General features: G+C 51.7%; 2 protein-coding genes and 1 long non-coding RNA gene across 3 annotated transcripts in view; all 3 read right to left on the reverse strand.

The window, feature by feature from the left end:
• Nucleotides 1-2,300, reverse strand: part of LOC311513948 (uncharacterized protein) — a gene marked incomplete at its 5' end in the record, with an annotated part of 21,369 nt that extends 19,069 nt beyond the window's left edge. Inside the window, one exon of the mRNA XM_084616164.1 lies at nucleotides 2,226-2,300. Within this exon, the coding sequence (XP_084472290.1) occupies nucleotides 2,226-2,300 (75 nt within the window). The remainder of the gene's footprint in view (nucleotides 1-2,225) is intronic.
• The window catches only part of LOC311514149, a 79,163-nt gene that overhangs the window by 23,330 nt on the left and 35,395 nt on the right, over nucleotides 1-20,438 (reverse strand). The window lies entirely within an intron of this gene.
• On the reverse strand, nucleotides 687-17,936 carry LOC311514126 (uncharacterized protein). The gene is made up of 4 exons (XM_084616534.1): nucleotides 17,890-17,936; nucleotides 14,476-14,602; nucleotides 5,586-5,699; nucleotides 687-5,246 (listed from the first exon to the last, which is right to left on the reverse strand). The coding sequence occupies exons 2-4, from the start codon at nucleotides 14,507-14,509 to the stop codon at nucleotides 4,120-4,122; spliced, it is 1,275 nt and encodes a 424-aa protein (XP_084472660.1). The 5' UTR covers nucleotides 14,510-14,602; nucleotides 17,890-17,936; the 3' UTR covers nucleotides 687-4,119.

The raw sequence follows: 20,438 nt of genomic DNA on the forward strand, positions 1-20,438 counted from the left end.
TTCGCCCGGACTCTCGTGGCAGTGGTGAACTGCAGCCCCTAGCCAGTCTTTAGGCTGGCCACTTCCCTCGATGCCCAGTGGGGCAAAGGGGGGGGCCAGGCCCACCCGCTACTCTGGGCCGCCACAGCTGGCAGCTGCTCGCTACCTCTCCTTCCCCCCGCCGCTACCTGCTTTCCCTGGGCCACTTCCCCATAACCCCAGCACCTACTCAGCCCCTGTGTCAAGGCCTCAGTCTGGGAGCCAGCCAGGCTGGAGCTCCGCTTGCTCCCCTGACCCTGTCCCTGTCCCTGTCCAGCACGGCTCTGTCCCAGGCACTTCTCTCTGTGGACATCCAGGCCTTCTCCCTCAAGCTCCAGGGAGAGACTGAGCTCCTCGCTGCCCTGCAGCCCTTTTTATAGGGCCCAGCCTGGCCCTGATTGGCTGCTTCAAAGCCTTCCTCTGATTGCCTGGTGGCTGCTATTAACCCTTTGCCAGCCAGTGTGGGGCAGCTGCCCCATCACAGGGAGACCCCAGGAAATCCCTCCAGCCTTGCACCCCAGAAATGTACCGTCTTACACTGCTCAAGACCTTCTCTGGAACAGTGCAAGCTCATTAATTAGTTTGCTGCTTCATCAAAGGAAAATGGATATGCACCAGCCTTTGTAATCTGAGCAGATTCCTCAAAGCACTTTAGACGTACTCACTAGTCAGTGTAAAACATTAAAATAAGTTTATTAACTACACAAAGATAGATTTCCAGTGATTATAAGTGGTAGGCATAAAGGTCAGAGATACTTTTTATTTCCTTAAGGTAACTAAACACTCATTTTAAATCCTAAACTTTTAGAGTTGAATCAAACAGCCTTTCTCACCCTAATAGATGTTACCAGTAGCTCATCGCTCTTAATACATGGGCTGAATTTCCTTCTCAGCCCCGAACCAATCTCCCCAGTTCAAAGTCTTTGTCTTCCCAGTGTTCTTGTTGTCATCAACGTAGCTGGGGGAGGAGTTATGGGCAGGGTGCATGTGATGGGGCTGTAGGCTGGGAACCTATGGGGTAGTGTTCTGATGGTCTGTGGATGTGGGTCTAGGATGTGCTGGGGTTCTTTTAGGGGACAGAGGGGAGGGGACAGGGAGTGGATGGGGTGGCAGAGGTATGTGGGGTGTGAGGGGTGCTGGAGTTCTTCTGAGGGGTGCTTAGGGTGGGGGGCTCTGAATGGAACTGGGGTTCTTGTGGGGATGGGGGCTACATAGAAGGTGAGTGTGACTTGGAGTGTCGGTCGCTAAAAGCTGCGTAGTACAAACAAGGCCTAACCAAGATTTGAATCAAACAGTCTCTCACCCTAATAGATGTTACAGGCAACTCACAGTTCTCATTACTCAGACTGAACTCCCTTCCAGCCTGGGGCCAATCTCCCTACTTCAAAGTCGTTGTCCTCCAGACATTGACAGTGGGGGTGGGGGGAGGAAGGGAGAGAGGCCAAGTGATGATGTCACTGTCCCTCTTTTATACTTTCTTCCAGCTCCTAGAAAGATCCTTGCTGTGACATCGGCTAGGCTGTCCCCATTACGTATGTGCCCTCTCTAAGCAGCCTCTGGGAGAGTGGATTCTTCTTGATGGGCCATCAACGCCCGTCTGGCCAGCGACAGCTGTTCCTCTGTTGCAACCGAAAGGCTGGCTCTGGGCATTTCCCAACCTCACAACGTATTTCAGTAACACATACAGCAGTACTTCACAACTTCACATACAAAGATAGTACCTACAATTCAACAAGGTATTAAGGTTCAACAGACCAAGACTTTTAAAACGACACTTCACAAGGCATGCATTGTACAAACGTATCAAGCATATGACAGTGGTGAATATGGGGATTCCAGGGTGCTACTATCACCCCCCCGCCCCATGTAGACGGTGCCATATTGGCGGGAGAGCTTCTCCTGCTGATAAAGCTACCACCTCTTGGGGAGGTGGATTAACTAAACTGATGGGAGAGCTCTCTCCTTTCACCGTAGAGCTTCTTCATTAAAGCACTAGAGCAGCGCAGTTACACCGGTGCAGCTGTGCCGATGCAGCATTTGAAGGGTAGACGAGCCCCAAGACACAAAACCCTAGAATCAGAACTCGAACATTTGTGTGTCCTGCAGAGCCAAATGAACATGTCATTCATGACCGTCGTTTCCACAGCATGCAAGTGGCAGCCAGTTTGGGATTCACAGGGAAGGAATGTCCTTGGAAGGACTCTCACTCTCTCGCTCTCTCGATTTGCCTCATGAAACTTTGGCTCCAAATGGTGAAAGATCAGTGTTCTCAAACTAAGCATGGCGTCCTTTGGGACCGTAATCCGTGACACTGAACTAGGAAGTCGTGTTGTACAAACAATGTTCCTTGGGCCATTGGTCACCTTAGCTTCCTTTGCTGGGTGAAAACCAAGAACTGGGTGTGTACTATTTCTACCCCCCCTTCTTTCTGAATCCTTGGCCATGGCTAGGGTACATTTACACGTCTCTGAAGTAGAACCCTTTATCAAACCACTCAAAATCTCAGCACTGCTAGTGTGGAACGGCTTCTCCAAACGCATCCAGGGTTTCTTTAACTTGGTGGCATGGGTCTAGGCTAGGAACTAAATACAGGTCTGGACCAAAATCTCTGTAAGTTACCAGAGGTGGAGTTTCTATTCAAAAATAGATATTTTTCTGCAGCTATTCTGTGGCTTTCATTCCCTGAGCTGCCTGGGGCTGAAGTTCTCGGGCTTCGGCTTCCACCAGGGGGGAGGGGCATGTCATGTATTAATTTTTGTTGTCAGAAGGGGGGTCACATTGCAATGAACTTTGAGAACCGCTGGCTTAAACAACTGAACTCCACTGTGATCATCTGCACTTGCTTCAGTTCGTTGCACAGTTTGGGTCTGCTGCTGTTCACCATTTCTAAGTGGAGAGTTCAAATCACTGCTGTTTCTTTGTTAGCATGTCCAGTAAATGGGAGAGTTCTCTCCTGTTGACTGAACTCCACTTGAACTTTCTCCATGTCATCATGTAGAGGTGGGAAAAAAGCAAAAATAAAGTGAGAAGTAATGACTTTAACAAATGGTCATTTATCTCAAAGTTGCCAATAAATCTGAGCTACATCCTGTCAAACTAAACTAATATCGAATTAGGTGACCAAACAGCCTTCAGGAAAGATAGACAACCACATCACAGATATATAGAACACATGAAAATGAAGGTCTCAAGTGAAATTCCAGAGCAGGTTACATCTGATGACTCAGAACTGGGACAAGAGATTCTCCTATCACATTCTCCTCTGATCCATTCAAACCTGTTTCATTCAGCACTGTTGAGTTATGTTATTTACAAAAGTTCTAGCATTCTCATAACAAGGGGAAAAAACAGCCAATCTTCCCCCAAGTGGCTTGGCCAATAGTTGGAAACTGGAATTTAAACTCCAAATGATCCCACACTGTTTGGGATCCATTTGAATCCCCCTTTCATCTCCAGTCATAGTGACTCTGATATAGGATTAAAGAAGTCAAAGCATCCTCTCCAAGAACAGACAGCTGAGAACACTGCACCACACGACACTTTGAGAGGTGGAGGGATAGAATGTGAAGAAGATAAATTCTGCGTGGCTCAAAAAGGAGGTAACCGTTCTGGAGTGATGGGGAAGGAGGGAATCTCTCTGAGTCACCCCATCGCCTTCCAGTGTCACCAAGGCTGAAATGACATTTTTTTCCCTTGCCACTGCTCCTCTTCATTTAAAATACATTTAAATATAATGAGGAAGAAAGGTCCACACAATAACTGCTCTTCAGCACAACCCAGAGCAACGTGAGAACAACTGAGAATGAAACAATCTGTATCATTCATGAACCTAACAATTACTCTGCAATAGGAGGAACAGTATAAATGTGATGCTCCTTGTTTCCTGGAACAAGGGACACACTCCCATTACTCATGGGACAATGGAGTGGATAGCAAGGACAACCGGGTCCGCCCCAAAACAGGATGAAATGCAAACGGCAAAAATGTGCAACTCATCCGGACAAGCTGAGGGATAACAGTGCTGCAACCGGTTCAAACAGCCTTACAGGTTACTTCATGGGAATTAACAAAAGTATTAAAGAAAAAAATGGCTAGATAGCCCTAGAGGTCTTTATGGTGTTTCTCTCCCTTGCAGATTCTCTGATGATATTTAAGGGATGAGCTCTGAGTGAACCTTGTCCCACACTCACGGCATTCATAGGGTTTCTCTCCTGTGTGGATTCTTTCATGTCTAGTAAGTTCTGACAACTGAATGAAGGTCTTCTCACACTCACAGCACTCATAGGGTTTCTCCCCTGTGTGGTTTCTCTGATGCCTAATGAGGTGTGAGTGCTGAATGAAGGTTTTCCCGCACTCAGAGCATACATAAGGTCTCTCCCCCGTGTGCATTCTTTGATGTATAATGAGGTCTGAGCTCTGCGTGAAGCTTTTCCCACACTCGCAGCATTTATAGGGTTTCTCACCTGTGTGGTTTCTCTGATGCCTAATGAGGTGTGAGTGCTGAATGAAGCTTTTCCTGCACTCAAAGCATTCGTAAGGTCTCTCCCCCGTGTGGATTCTCTGATGTCTAGTAAGCTCAAAGCTCTGACTGAAGGTTTTCCCGCACTCGCAGCATACGTAGGGTCTCTCTCCCGTGTGGATTCTGTGATGTTTAAGAAGGGCTGAGCTGTCCGTGAAGCTTTTTCCACATTCTCCGCATTCATAGAGCCCCTGCCCAGTGTGGACTTTGTGATGCTTAGTAAGGTGTGAGCTGTCAGTGAAGCTTTTCCCACACTCGCTGCATTCATAGGGCCTCTCCCCAGAATGGATTCTCTGGTGTGTAATAAGGCTTGAGTTGTTAGTGAAGCTTTTCCCGCACTCACAGCATTCATAGGGTCTTTCCCCTGTGTGTATTCTCTGATGTCTAATAAGGGATGAGCAGTGGGTAAAGTTTTTCCCACACTCAGTGCATGTATTTTTTCTCTTTCCCCTGAGGCTTTCCTGCTGGGCTGTGGTTTCCTTCAAGTCCTTCTGAGTTCCCCCACAGTAAATTAATTTCCCCATTTTCTCCTCTGGCTGGTTTCCCTGCTCTCTCTCTGGTCTGTGCTGAATCTCACAGGCTGTTCCCTGCTCACGACTCCTGGACACATTCCCTTTCGATCTTTGCGATAATGCTCCCTGTGATTCCACTTGCTCAGCATCTTCCTGCTGAGAATTCTGCTCCTCATTCTCACTCACCATCCCAGCACCTGCTGGGACAGAGAGAGAAACCTCAAACAGGGATGGGAAGGGGAAGACCAAACCAAAATAAGTGCTGGAGAGAGGTCAAATAAAAACCAGAAACTGAATTCCCGCAAAGGGAATCAATTCTGCCTTCACATCCCATCTAAATTCTCAGTGGGAAGAGAAGAAGCTACTGACAGGTGTCAGTTAGAATCTGTAGGAAGCCATGAGCTATATCTTCCCTGGGGATATGACGCTTGCTGGGGACAATCCTGAACTCAGAGAGCTCCCAAAGTCTTTGTAGGGTACACCAGAGGTCAACTTCAGGCACTTACAGATTCTGAGTAGGTTTAATGTTTCCTCACCTGTGCAGGGATCTCTCAGGATCTCCCTTTTCTCTGAACCCTGGAGGTCTGGGACCCATGGCTCTTCCCTTTCTTCCAGCTGGGAGATCACATCAGGTTTGGAAAATAGAAACCCTGCTCAGATGAAAGAAAACAAAGGAGATCAGGTGAATTCATAAGACTTTGTCATAAAGAATAGTCTAACTCCAATCCTTAGTAAACCAGTGAAATCCCAGGGCCAGCTCTGCAGGTTCTCAAAGGTGCAGAACACCCTGCTTATGAGGGATTGAACTACCTGCATATCTGCTGGGAACACACGCAGACAGACACTGTGTGACAGTCTGTACCCCTATGTTCACTCCTACAAAATTACGTATTTTGTACAAAGTATGCATTGTGAGGTATCATTTGAAAACTCATAATCCACTGAACATGATCACCCTGTTAAAATATGTGAAGCAACACTGTTTGTAAAGTTATGAGATTTTACTGTATGATGTTACTGAAAATATTACAGTTTTGTGGAACACCCAGAGACCGGTTCCTCAGAGACAGCAAGGCTATCACCTGGTCAAATAGCCACTCTCCGGCAGGGGGACAGGCCAGTCCTTGCTTACAGACAGCCCCCAAACCTGAAGCAAATACTCACCAGCAACCACACACCACACAACAAAAACACTAACCACATACACTATCAGAGGCTCATTCACCTGCACATCTACCAATGTGATATATGCCATCATGTGCCAGCAATGCCCCTCTCCCATGTACATTGGTCTAACTGGACAGTCTCTATGTAAAAGAATAAATGGACACAAATCAGACATCAAGAATTATAACATTCAAAAACCAGTCGGAGAACACTTCAATCTCTCTGGTCACTCGATTACAGACCTAAAAGTGGCAATTCTTCAACAAAAAAACTTCAAAAACAGACTCCAACAAGACACTGCTGAATTGGAATTAATTTGCAAACTGGATACAATTAACTTAGGCTTGAATAAAGACTGGGAGTGGATGGGTCAGTACACAAAGTAAAACTATTTCCCCATGTTTATCCCCCTGCCCCCGCCCCCCCAGTTCCTCACACATTCTTGTCAACTGCTGAAAATGGCCCACCTTGATTATCACTACAAAAGGTTTTTTCCCTCCTGCTCTCCTGCTGGTAATAGATCACCTCACCTGATCACTCTGGTTACAGTGTGTATGGTAACACCCATTGTTTCATGTTCTCTGTGTACATAAATCTTCCCACTGTGTATTTTCCACTGCATGCATCTGATGAAGTGAGCTGTAGCTCACGAAAACTTATGCTCAGATAAATTTGTTAGTCTCTAAGGTGCCACAAGTCCTCCTTTTCTTTTTGAAGATATTTACATTCCATCACAGGGATGGTTTGAAGCTCACATCCGCAACTGACAGCCTGTCACCATGATTCAAAATTGAAGATGTTTCCAGTACAAAGGATGGAATGATTAAAGGAGGTAAGAAAATCGCTTGAGACTCTCTCTCTCTCTCTCTCTCTTTTCTCTGGGCTTATGACATCAACAACTCCTGAAGAACTGAACTTGGGCAGCAGGAAAGGGTGAAGGGAGCCCTGGCGGAAAGGGCCACCAGCCTGTCTCAGCATATGGGGAAAGAAACATTTGCTTTGAATCCGTTTTAGTTTGTTAACTTAGACGTTAGCTTGTGTTTTATCTTGCATTTCTTTTGTAAACAATTCTGATTTTTATGCCTCATTACCCGTCGTCACTTAAAATCTTTTCTTTCGGTAGTTAATAAACTTGTTTTAACTAACCAGTGTGTTTGGATTAAAGTGTACGGGAAACTCCATTTGGGATAATAAGGCTTGTGTATGTCATTTTCCATTGACAAAATGACAGACTTTATAGGAGTATCCATAGTGTGTTGGATACTGCAAGAAGCACATTTCCGGGGAAAAGTCTCAGACGAGTGAATTTGCTAGTATTGTCCCCTGGAATAATTTCTGAGTGGCTGACTAATATAGTGTTTCTCAAATGTGGTCACCAGGGGCTTTTGTTACCGCCACAGCATCCTGGGTGGTGATTGGGGTAGGTAAAGCAGCAGCCTATCCCTCAGGGCTGACAGCAGGGATTGGGCCCTGTCCCTGTTTCTGGGCATGGTGGGGCTTGGGCTTCAGCCCTGAGGTGGCAGACTCTGGTCGTGGGGGTTCAGGCTCAAGCCACACAGCAGCGGGCCTCATCCCAGGCACTCCAGCTGTGGGACACCAAGATGCAGCCGTGGGGCTACGGCCCTGGCATGCGGGGGGTGCCGGTTCCGGGCTCAACACCCCACATCTCCCCTGGCCCCTGCTACCTCTTCAGGGTCTGGTCCCTAGCTTCAGCTGGGCAGCGGCAGGCTCCAGCCCTGGGATCCAGCTGTGAGGCTTTGGGCTCTGGTCCTGGCCACATGGTAGTGGGTGCCAACCTGAGCTCAAGTCCCCCTCCCCATTGCCCCTGGCGCCCACAAAGGGCTCTGGTCCCCTGCTGCAGGACTTCAGGCTCCAGCCCTGGGTCCCGGCCACAGGGCTTTGGGCCCTGGCCACACGACAGTGAGTGCCAGCCCCAATCTCACCCCCATCGACCCAGCTCGCCAGGGCTGAGTAAGTCTGCTGTGAAAAGTGATATTTCTATTTTAATATCACTTTTCATAGCAGACTTAGTAGCTAGCAAGTCTAGAAAGAAAAAAAAACCACCACCACAAATGCAAAAGAAACGAGAACAAAAGACAAGAACATGCAAAGCACCTTATTTGTTAAGCACCTCTCTGCTGTTAAGGTACAATAAAGAATCGAGACAACTGTACATTATTTTATTATCGAGTCTGCAAAAACCCCCTACATAAATTACAATGCTTTGGACATGCATAGGTGCCTATTTTTGTTTTTCCTAAAGCTAATTAAGTATTTTAGGGAAAATGGTCAGCGCAGCAGCCAGCAAGAGTTCGTGGCCGCACTCCAAGGCCACCAAAATCTATGTCGTGAGACCTCTCCCCCCCCCGGACTAGTAGCACTCAATACTCTGCAGGTAGGAGCGAGTTACAGGCTGGAGACTGTGGGTTAACTACCCAGGAGTGCAAAAGGCACCCCACATTGGGGAACTGAGGGGACACGGCTGTTCAACAGTCCAGATTGTACCCTGGGTAATGTCACCGTGGCGCAGTGAGCAAGATCTACGCACAGCTTGTTATTTTAAGCAAGAAGCCACAGAAGCTGAGGAGAGGAAATATAAGGGGGGGGAATCTCATTTTACCCCTAGGAAAAATGATATTTGGGAGCCGAGGCATTCCCCCCACCCCAAATCATTCCTCTCCTGGTAATCTCCATCACAGACCCCCTGTGAAGGAAGAGAGCCCAAGAAGGTGTTATCAGTCTATCAGTACCCTGCTGAAAGAAACCAAGCCCCAACCGATCCATGTTAATGCAACTAGCATTAGCCCAAAAGCCCCACAGGTGTCTGGAGTCTACCTGACACATTTTGGGAGAACTGGCTCTGCAGAGACAGATATGGAGCATATTAACGTTGTCAAAATCAACGGGCAGGCATCCATGGGATGGAAATAGGATGGTGCACAGATTTCTCTGGTTAAACAAAGGGTGGTCCTAGAGACTGACAGGTTACCTGGTCGAATGGCAGAACTCGTGTTAACAGGAGGATCTAAGATTCTTGTGCCTTTAGCTAACGTGCCCTATTGACAGCCGTAGCCACATAGAAAAAAAACGTTCCCAAGAATGGGGATATCATTTACCTCCCCCAAGGCCAGATTACTTTCTAAACCTTCCCATTCTCACGGGGGATCACAGGTGCCTGAATTCAGTATAACAGGACATGTACACTAGGGGCTGGAGTGGGAGCCTGTCTGTCACCACCCTGTGTGCCCCGAGGAGCTGGCTGGGTGACTGCTCTCCTCCGAAGGTCAGCCACACGGTTCACTCTCTCAGCCTGAGTTATAGGCTACCTACCGGGGTGGACAGAGGCTGAGTTACCCCCTCTATCCTGGGCATTCACCCCTGAGTGACTAGCAAAAGGACAGTTATGTGCTAACAACATTAAACGCCCCCCTGCTGCTGGACGGGTACAATCAACTGCTTATAAGACTGCCCAGGGCTTTTCTTCTTCCCCACAGGAGTCTCCCTTCTTATCTTCTTAAAGCATCTCTCCCTTTTCCCTTCCAGGGGCCCCCTCCAGCACACACTTCCTTATGCTCTCTAGAGTGGGCTGTGCCCTCTGCTCAGCTGCAGAACGCTGTCAGCTGACAACTGGGACAGGCTCTTCTGTTACAGGCATCACTTCTCCCTCCCGCCCCGTTTGGCTCTGAGGGCGTGTTGCCTTTTGGTGCTGTGTAGGAGTTATTCTCATCCCCTCGTGCGCACGCACACACAGATACACATTGCTTTCTACTTTAGCAGTTTCTGGGGTTTACCATTTCCTTCTGGGAAAAGCAGAATGTGAAAAATAAGAATCAGGCCAGGTGACTCCAGGAATGATGGAGCCCAAGATCCAAGGAGCCTGCAGAGAAGAGAGATTGTGGCTATTGCACATGGTGATGGGGGGGCAAGACTCTCCACGTCTCAAGATGTTTCACTACCAACCTAGGCCATTTTCACACTCTGGGGGGCAATCCGGAGCAGTGCGGAGTTGTGTCATCTGTAATCCTGGGTGAGTTTCACTGTTCTGTTGCTGGAGCTCTCTTGTCTGGATGTTCCCAGCCAGCATTCAAGGACACACTGAGTGTCTGTGTGATAAGTGACCCTGGACTAGCTTCTCTGACTCCAGCAGCTTGCTTGCGGCACCCCTGACACATTCTGGCTTCCACAGCCTTGGACACAACTGACAAGAGAACGCAACATCCCCACTCCTGAATTTTCCCAAAACCATGTGCTCTGCAATGGCTACTTTCTCCAGGACTGTTCAGAGGAATAAGGATTGGTTGTTCTTCAGAAGAGACAAATGGCCCAGCTTATCACTTTAATTGGAGATAACCATCACTTGTATTCAAAGACAGCACTGGATTAATTTACTAAACATTTAATCTAACACAAGCATTTAAAGTGAGTTCAGGTATAAACAACAGAGTTAGAAACGGTTACCAGAAAGTGGAAGTGAACAATGACCTAATAAAACTATAGTCCTGCTGCAAGGTAAGATTCTGACCACACTATTTTCCAGCAAGAGGGCAGAGCACCCCTTTGCTCAATATTTCCCCCAAAGTGCAAAGGGCTTGGTTCCTTTGTCTTCTTAAATGAAGTTCCATGGTGGTTTCTTCCCCTGCTGGTGTTTGCTAAAATAGAATTTGGTCCTCCCCTGCCATGATGCTCAGTGGTTCTCTCTGCCCCTTGTTAGTGTGATGGGTTTGTTTATTGGTTATGTAAATTGCATTCCCATTGTCTCTTAATGTACCCTGAAAGTGCCTTCAAGGTGGCAGAACCACCTGCCTTTGTCTAGAGTGGGGGAACTTCAACCCTGGCTGACAGACATGCTTTAAGAACATCATTTCCCACCTATCTGTAATCTTGCATTTCTCCTCCATACATACACCATGCAATAATATTAACGAACATTATGTCCGTAGCTTTCTGTTGATATCTTACGTGACACCTTTTTAATACAGGTGAAGACATTAGTGAGTTGGGGTACACTGAATGGGTCAGGCCAGCTGAAACTTGTTATCAGATACCACAGAGCCACTTGCCCCGGGATGCTGTGAGGGTCACAGACATAACCAAGGAAGTGCACATTTGTGCCAGGCCTGCTGGGTAAGCACAGTGGATATATAGGACATTGTAGCCCCGGTCTATTCTAGGAGCAGGATAGTTGCAGAATTCCAGTCTCGGAGAGGAAAAGGCAGGAAGCCTGACACCTGTGGGTGGAGGGGGGGGCACTGAGAGACACCAGGAAGGGGACAGGGTGCACCTAGTCCTCTCACTCATTACAACACCCACTCCCCTTCCACTCACTGCTCTCACCCCTCTCCACCTTCTTCGGCCCCAGGAGCACCCGCTCCTTGTGTTCTCTCCTCCCCTCCCATTGCCTGCAGCCTTCCTCACTAGAGCATCCCCCAAATTTCCCACGGCCCAGCCACTTCCCGTCTCACCTTCCCTCTGCCCCAAGTCATCTTTGCTTCCGACTCCCAAGAGCTCCTGTTCCCTCCCTCCCATTGCTAGTTCCCCCATTTCCTGGAGCAAACACTACCCAGCCCCCACCTCCCCTTTACTCGCACCCCCCCCCAACTCCTTGACATCCTGATCCAACTCCTTCCCATTTCTTCCAGCCCTCCATTGCATCACAACTCCCTACAGAACCTACCCCATGATACATCTCCTTTCCCCTGCCCCAGACGTCCCAGCTCACAGGAACTCTTCACCCCAAACCTACCCCCCACCAGCCTACCACCACCTGGACACTCCCCTGCTCGCCAACAGCCTCCCTCCCACTGCCTGGACCCTCTGAATTACAGTTATTTATTATTTTTATTACTGTAATGCTCATATCCCCAGCCATTGACCAGATCCCACTGTGCTGGAAATTCTACAGACACAGAACCCTCAAAGGGACTAAGATTAAGACAGGAGACAGATGGGGGAGGTGTTGCAGTTTGTATGCTGAGCCAAATGCTAATGAAGAGATTGTGAAATTAGAAAATTTACACACAAAACAAACAGGATCCTGAGAGTTTAGATAATGGCATGTTGGGGGTACATTTGGATGTACGGGGTACACCCTGCAGCTTCCACCATGGAAACAGACCAACAGTATGATTTGTCGCAAGAAAGAAAATGGAGGAAATAATTAAGCAAGCAATACGCAAACCCCTAGAAGATAATAAGGTGATAGGTAACAGTCAGCATGGATTTGTCAAGAACAAACCGTGTCAAACCAACCTGATAGCTTTCTTTGACAGGGTAACAAGCTTTGTGAATAGGGGGTAAGCAATAAATGTGGTATATCTTGACATTGGTAAGACTTTTGATACTGTCTCCCATGACCTTCTCATAAACAAACTAGGGAAATTTCAACCTAGAGGGAGCTACTGTAAAATGGGTGTGAAACTGGTTGGAAAACTGTTCCCAGAGAGTAATTATTAGTGGTTCACAGTCAAGCTGGAAGGGCATATTGAGTGGGATCCCAAAGGTCCAGTTCTGTACAGTATCTTCATCAGTGATTTAGATAATGGCATAGAGAGTACACTTCTAAAAGATAATGGCATAGAGAGTACACTTCTAAAGTTTGTGGACAATACCACGCTGGGAGGGGTTGCAAGTGCTTTGGAGAATAGGATTAAAATTCAAAATGACCTGGACAAACTGGAAAAATGGTATTAAATAAATAGGATGAAATTCAATACGGTCAAATGCAAAGTACTTCTCTTAGGAAGGAAAAATCAACTGCACACATAAAAATGGGAAAGGACTGCCTAGGAAGGAGCACTGCAGAAAAAGATCTGGGGTTCATAGTGGATCACGAACTAAACATGATTGAACAGTGTTGCAAAAAAAGCAAACATAATTCTGGAACGTATTAGCTCTTCTGCTCTACCCTGCACTGATTAGGCCTGAACTGGAGTATTATGTCTAGTTCTGGGTGCCATATTTCAGGAAAGATGAGGACAAATTGTACAAAGTCCAGTAAAGTGTGTTTTGCTTCCCCGTTGAGAATATTTTCAAGTGCTGTAAAATCCACATGCAGGCTCTGACATGGTCTGCTCTTTACAGTTTTGCCAGGATAGCTCTGCTCTATAGGGGCCCCTCTCCCCCTGAACCAACATAGCTATGTTGGCAAAAGACACAGTTCTAGTGGCAAAATGTCCACTAAAAAAATGTAGCAAACTAAATGCCCAGAAACTACTTTACTGCAGAGCTACGGTTGCCCAGTGCTGCCCCCCTGCAATGCAACCTTAACTCTGCTCCCAACTGAAACCCTGCAGCTGGTAAGAGCCTCTGCGAATGGTTCTGCCAGGGTGCTGCAAAGGTTAACAAACGACCACAGGACCTGGAGAATTCTCCCTCTGTTGCAGTCTTCGTGTCAAACTGGCTGCCTTTCCGGAAGATGATTTGGTCAAACACAACATATTCAGCTCAGTGCAGCAGTAACTGGATGGAGTTACACAGGAAATCAGACTACAAAGCCTAATCATCCCTTTTGGCCTTAACAAAAAAAATAAAAATCTATGACTCTAGAATAGATGTGAGGAAGGACTAAGAACATGCCGTTGTTTGTGTGGTGTTCTCCAGACGGGAATCCCAGCATTTATCCACATCCCCTCCGGCTGTGTGCACTGGGTCAGGTGTAGCCGTAATCGGACGGTGGAGGGAGTACTTGGAGCAGCTTGGCAGAGCTGTGACTAGTATGCAGAGAGGTGCGTGTGACCCCTGAGGGACCGAGCCTGCCCCATTTCAGTGCTCAGTGTTGTAGGTTGTGTCAGTGAAGGTGCACAAGGGGGAGTTCCTGCCCTGAGGATTGCCAGCACCCTGGTGGGATACACGCTAGTGGTCTCCAGGGCTTAGTGAGGGGCAAGTGAAGGCAACGACTCAGAAGGAAACCTCATGGTGAGGGTAAGGGAGTGGGATCACTTTGCAAGTCGGAGCTGGTCTGGGTGGAGCAGGCTCGGTGTTTGAGAGAGGGGCAGGGGTTGGAAGCTTCTGTTCGTTATGCTGGACCCAACCCCCCGTTTTACCTGAGCAAACAGGAGAAATCTGACACCGTGCTGTAGTTCTCCTGTGCTCTGTTCCCAGGGTGTTGTGTAGCAGGGGAGGGCAGTGGGCTAGTCTGTGTGTCCCTGACATGTTGGGGTGACGCTGAGACAGGGCAGAGTAGAGGTGGCATTGTGGGGGTGACATATACCATAACTCCTCATTCCCCCTTCTAAGAACCGAGGGGACAGGAACCCTTACCCAGCGAGGTCACAGTCTCATAAGTCTCCTGCATGACGTCTCTGTAGAGGGCTCTCTGAGCGGGGTCCAGCAGAGCCCCCTCTTCCCTGGTGAAATACACAGCCACCTCCTCGAAGGTCACCGGCCCCTGAAAGAGCAAGAGTCCCACACTCAGAACCTGCTGCCCCACTCACAGCCCCACTATTCGTGGGGGAGAGGAGCCGATCAAATGGAAGCTCTGGGTGGCTCACAGTCAACAGAGTCCCATCTCCACACCACTCAGAGCATCCAGGAAACACCAGGGTGAGGGGCGAAGAGAGAGCCCCTCCTCTCTCCCAGCAGATCCATCACACACCTACTAGCCAGAGACGGATACAGGAGATGGAGCCCCTAGCAGGGTCCAGGGCGAGCTCCCTGGTAGGAAACCCAACACCCTCCTCCTTGTGAGGAGCTGGATATGAGGGAGGGGAATCTCCCCGAAATCTGACTGGTGGGTGCCCCCTTCCTATCTCACAGCAGCCGCTGGTTAGTTGGGTCAGGCTCCAGCACTGGGAGTCTGCCCAGTTTTCCAAGTTGATTGTTTCCTGTTCCATAAATTAGGGCATTTCCACCTCCAAACCTCACTGGTCTCTTCCTAGAATCTAAGCCACATATTAAAACTAGTTCTGGCAGGTTTGCCAGACCTTGTCCTCCTCCCTTTCTCCACCCTGTGAATTTCCTGCCCTGCTCCAACCTCCAAACCAGTCGGTGCAAACCTTCCCACCTCCTGTGTATTTGCTGTCCCTCTCCCGCCTGCAGGAACCCAGAAGTAACTCCCAATAATCCATAGCTGATCTGGCTTCACTGCAGCCATTTCTCTTCCCTGTCCCAACGGAGGCTGGGATGAGCCAGAGGGAAACGTGGGCGTCATTCTGCAGGCTGGCAGGGCGAGAAGGGCCGTTGTGGAGTTTAGGAACGGGCTTTAGTTCATTTCACATCACGATTCCCCCAGGCCCTTGCCCTGCAGACAGGCAGCCTAGATTCTGCCATGCTGGGAAAATGCTTGTTCTCTGCATTACAGTGTAGACCGGGCCCCTCCTGCCAGGCTAAGCTCACAGATGCATTGTTAAGCCTCTCCAGTAACAAAGTCTCTGCTAGAAAATTGCAGAACCAAAGGAATCACTTGGGGGGATTCTCTCTGACACTGACCCCAGGGCAGCCACACCCCAGCAGGAGGGATACAGCAGCAGGAACTGGCTTTTCCTCTCTCTCATCCTCATCTTGCCCACAGGAAAGTGATTCTGCCCAGGGATGCTGCAGTACGTGTGACTGGGCAGATCAGAGATCTGGAAATCTCTCTCCCCACTCATTTCTCCCACTTCCCTTTTCAGTCTCTCTTTCCTGTGTCCCCTCTCCCTGCCCCTCGGGCTGGGAAAGTCCCATTGCTCTCCCATGGCTGGGTTTGCTCCTGCAATTGCTAGTGGGAGGGGCTGCCTGAGCAGAATCACTTTTTTGCCAGTCCCCAGTGTAACAGAAAGAGAAAGTCTGAGATATGAGGCCTGGTAGAAAGGCCTGGTGTAAGGCCGAAGGCTTTGCTCCTGTAAAGCAAAGTTACCAAGAGTCAGACTATGAGCAAAACTCTGGCCCTGTTATGAAACAGAAGCCTGCTTGCAAGTTCACCGTTTGGTACATGCACTTGGTAAGAACAGGGCTGGCCTTGGACAAACGCAAGCAGTTCCAGGCACTAAGAAGTCACGGAAACACCTACCAGAGGGGTAGTTCCAGAACACCCCGACACAAAGTTATGGTATAAACACACTCCGCAGAGATGATACAGGGACACACTGACCTTTCCTAAAGATCAGGGCAGGATGACAGGGTGATGGACAGAGATCTTTTGATCTAACCACCAAGTGCAAGGTGCAGGGTGGTAACGAACTACGTCAGAGAGGTAATACATAACTTGTTTGTATCAGCGTAGAAGAGAGGGGTCCCAGAGGGGGTGGAAAGTCCAAGCACTGTCTGAGCCGAGTCCATTGTAATGGGCGTCCCTGTGTTATTGTCGCCGAACAGCCTGCCGGGCATTAGGACTGTGCATGGTTAACAATAAACCTGGCCAAGCGCCTTTGCCACTCAACCCAAATCTGTGGTCTTCCTGGGCAGTTCGATCCAGGCTTGTGTTGCCGGCTACCTGGCCAGAGCTGGTGCAGTTCGCAGAGGACACACACACACAGCCAAGCCCTGACAACAGCCAGCATTTTCCTTGGGGTCTCTCTCAATTACGTGGAGTCTCTGGCTCAGAATTTAGTATTAACAGGGCCTAGGGCTGCCCTCGGGGGCTAGTACCAGCCGGAGAAAGTCCTCACCTTGGCCGGGCACAGAGGAAGCCTTAATTAAGCACCTCTCTCCCCCTGCCCCCTTGGGGGAAGCAGCAGCTGCGAAGCCTGGACCCCGGCCTCTGACCCAGGGAGCCGGACCCCCGGACCCTGAGCAGAGAGGGACAGAGTTTGAGCAGCCTTCCCTCCTTTAGCGTATTTCGCATCAAGATTTGATGGCTAAATACAAGGAAAAGGAGCAGCGTTTACAAAGATTTTACGTTCACGAATTTGAGAAAAGGGGTAACCCTGAGACTGTTCGTATTTTATACGTAGAGAGACAGGAAAAAATCTCTGGGCATCTTCCGTTAGTAACGGAGACCTAGAGAGAAAGTGGGGCAAACATTTAAGGCATTTTGGGTCCGTCTCCGAGCACGGGGGAGAAAACGGGGGCCCAAACGCCGCCTTCGATCCCCTGAGGGGAAAACACCCCGGCCGGAGGGGATGTTACGGGGCTATGCACGGAGGGGAGAGGGGAAGGGGGGACCCTTTGAAGGGATTTTATGGGGCCGCCCGCCTCAGAAGCGGAAAGTGACGGGTCCCCACGCGGGCCGCAGGGAGCCGGGGGGGGGGGCGGGATGATTTTAAGGGGGCCGGGGAGCGGGAAGGGGGGCAGCAGTGGGGGGGGGATGGGCAGGGGGCGGCTCTGTCGGCAGTTCGGGGGGGGAGGGGGGCAGCCGCGGGGATTGGGGAACCCGGGTCGGGGCCGCCCCCATGGGGGGCACGTGCCCCGCCCTGGCAGAGACCGGGCCCCCCCCACCCCCGAGGCAGCCGGGTCTCAGGGCCCCCCCCCGACCCCCCCCACCCCTTTGGGGGAGGGGCTCCGGGGACCCATTTCCCACCCGCCCCAGGACGCACCGCTGCCGGGTGGGGGGGGGACCCCCGGGTGGGGGGGGCGGTCAAGGGGCGCGGGAGGGTTAGGGGGAGAACGGGGGGGGCGGCGGGAAGGGGGGGGGTCGCCCCGGGTTTTACAGCCACGTGTGAGGCGGGGAGAGAGAATTTGTACCGGGGGGGGCAATTAACACTCCCCCCCCCCCAAAAACCGGCTTCTCCCCTCCCCCCCCCGGGGTCTCTCACTCACCGGGCGGCTCCCACCGGCGGCCCCGGACTGGGGGGGGGCGGGGATGTGTCAAGCGGGGGGGAAGCAGAGGCCGGAAGTGACGCGACGCACCGCACTGGGGGGGGGCTGGCTCTGGGAGGGGGGGGCAGCTGTGGGGCTGGCGAGGGGAGGGGCAGGCGGGCTCCCTTTATCCCCAGCGTGGGGGTTTGTCTCCCACTCTATGGGGCTGGAAGGGAGATGTGGGGGGCAGCTGTGGGGCTGGCTCTCAGAAGGGAGGGGGGGGCTCCCTTTATCCCCAGCATGGGGGTTTGTCTCCCACTCTGTGGGGCTGGAAGGGAGATGTGGGGGGCAGCTGTGGGGCTGGCTCTCAGAAGGGAGGGGGGGGCTCCCTTTATCCCCAGCATGGGGGTTTGTCTCCCACTCTGTGGGGCTGGAAGGGAGATGTGGGGGGCAGCTGTGGGGCTGGCTCTCAGAAGGGAGGGGGGGCTCCCTTTATCCCCAGCATGGGGGTTTGTCTCCCACTCTGTGGGGCTGGAAGGGAGATGTGGGGGGCAGCTGTGGGGCTGGCTCTCAGAAGGGAGGGGGGGCTCCCTTTATCCCCAGCATGGGGGTTTGTCTCCCACTCTGTGGGGCTGGAAGGGAGATGTGGGGTGGGGCAGCTGTGGGGCTGGCTCTCAGAAGGGAGGGGGGGCTCCCTTTATCCCCAGCATGGGGGTTTGTCTCCCACTCTGTGGGGCTGGAAGGGAGATGTGGGGGGCAGCTGTGGGGCTGGCTCTCAGAAGGGAGGGGGGGCTCCCTTTATCCCCAGCATGGGGGTTTGTCTCCCACTCTATGGGGCTGGAAGGGAGATGTGGGGGGCAGCTGTGGGGCTGGCTCTCAGAAGGGAGGGGGGGCTCCCTTTATCCCCAGCATGGGGGTTTGTCTCCCACTCTATGGGGCTGGAAGGGAGATGTGGGGGGCAGCTGTGGGGCTGGCTCTCAGAAGGGAGGGGGGGCTCCCTTTATCCCCAGCATGGGGGTTTGTCTCCCACTCTGTGGGGCTGGAAGGGAGATGTGGGGTGGGGCAGCTGTGGGGCTGGCTCTCAGAAGGGAGGGGGGGGCTCCCTTTATCCCCGGCGCTGGACACCCCACCCCCCCCGGGTCTCTCTCTTCTCCCAGGACAAACCCCGCGGCCTCACCGCCTCCTTAGGCGGGGCCTCCGCGCCTGCAGCCCCCCCGCGGCCCCCCCTGCGCTGCGTTCAGCCCCCCACGTTGCTGTCCCCGGAAAGGACTTGGGCTTTCCGCCCCACGCCACTGGCCGCGTCGTCGGTGGGCGAGTCCTAGAGTCGCAGGCCCGGCCGGGACCTCGGCAGGTGGCCGAGTCCGGTCCCCAGCACTCAAGGCAGGACTCATCTGGACCGGCCCGGCCCGGCCATATGAAAGGGGGTGGGCCCCAAACCTTCCCAGAAGGTCCAGTATCGTGGACATCGGGGAGTGGGCACCTCAGCCCTGACCCTCACAGGCCCAGCTACCGCCCCACTGGAGACCTGTTTGCAGTCCCCCCCCCCCCCAGGGGGCAGACATAGGAATAAAAGCAGGATGTGTGAGGGGTTCAGTGGGGCAATAGATCTGGGGGAAGAGGATAAATAGGGCAGGGGGAGGTGGTCTGTGCTGGTGGCTTGAGGATTAGCGGTGGCCCCAGAGAGAGCGGTGAGCAGGGAAACGGTGTCTAAGCAGCCGCTGTCTGCTGGTTATAGGGTCTGGGGGGCTACAACCCAGAGGAGAGGGTGGGCCTGGGCTCCCTACCAGACCCAGGGAAGGGGGCATGAGACCCCCAAGAAGGGGCCAAAGATGACGGAGAGCCCCACGGGAGACTGGGAGGCGAAGAAAAGATTGAATCAGAGAGGAAGGCTGATGGGGTGGTGTTGGGGGGCTGGTGGAGGACAGCCACGTGGGGTGGGATTGAAGGGGGCTGAATCCTTGGGTGCTGTTCTGCCCCAAATCCTCGGACGGGTAGGGCAGTCAAGGCAAACTTGGAAGGGCCAGGATTAGGGAAGGAGATGTCTGTTCTTTGGGGGGGATGTTTAACTTTTCCTTCCCCTTCTTTCCGTCCCCCCAGCATGCATTGAGAGGCTGGACCCAGCTGCAGTGGGGATCCTGGGGACCCCACGATGGACGGCCAGGCCATCTCCTTAACCCGCGCAGCTGCCGGGTGCGGCCCGCTGCCCTGCGGTGGTGATCTCTGCTGAAAGGAAATCTGGGTCCTGCTTTCCCGAGACTAGGGGATGCCGCATCCCTTCTGGCCTGAGCACGGTGGCCGCATAGTTGTGGCTAATGACGTTGCGGGAGCTTCTTGTTCGTGCCCCACTGTGACAATTCAGACAGTGCCTTTCCCCATAGCGCCCGTGTGGGCAGCAACGTGCCAGCTGGAGAGCTTCCGCCATGGCGCGGGACAAGGGCCCCCTGTCCCTTTTTGGGTTGCGGGTGCAGGAGGGTGCTCCAGGCTGGGGCAGGGGGTTGGGGTGCAGGAGGGGGGGGTGAGGGCTGTGGCTGGGGATGTGGACTCCGGGGTGGGGCTGGGGATGAGGGGTC

This window comes from Lepidochelys olivacea (genome assembly GCF_965140295.1).
Source record: "Lepidochelys olivacea isolate rLepOli2 genome assembly, chromosome: 28".
In the NCBI taxonomy this organism is placed as follows: Eukaryota; Metazoa; Chordata; order Testudines; family Cheloniidae; genus Lepidochelys; species Lepidochelys olivacea.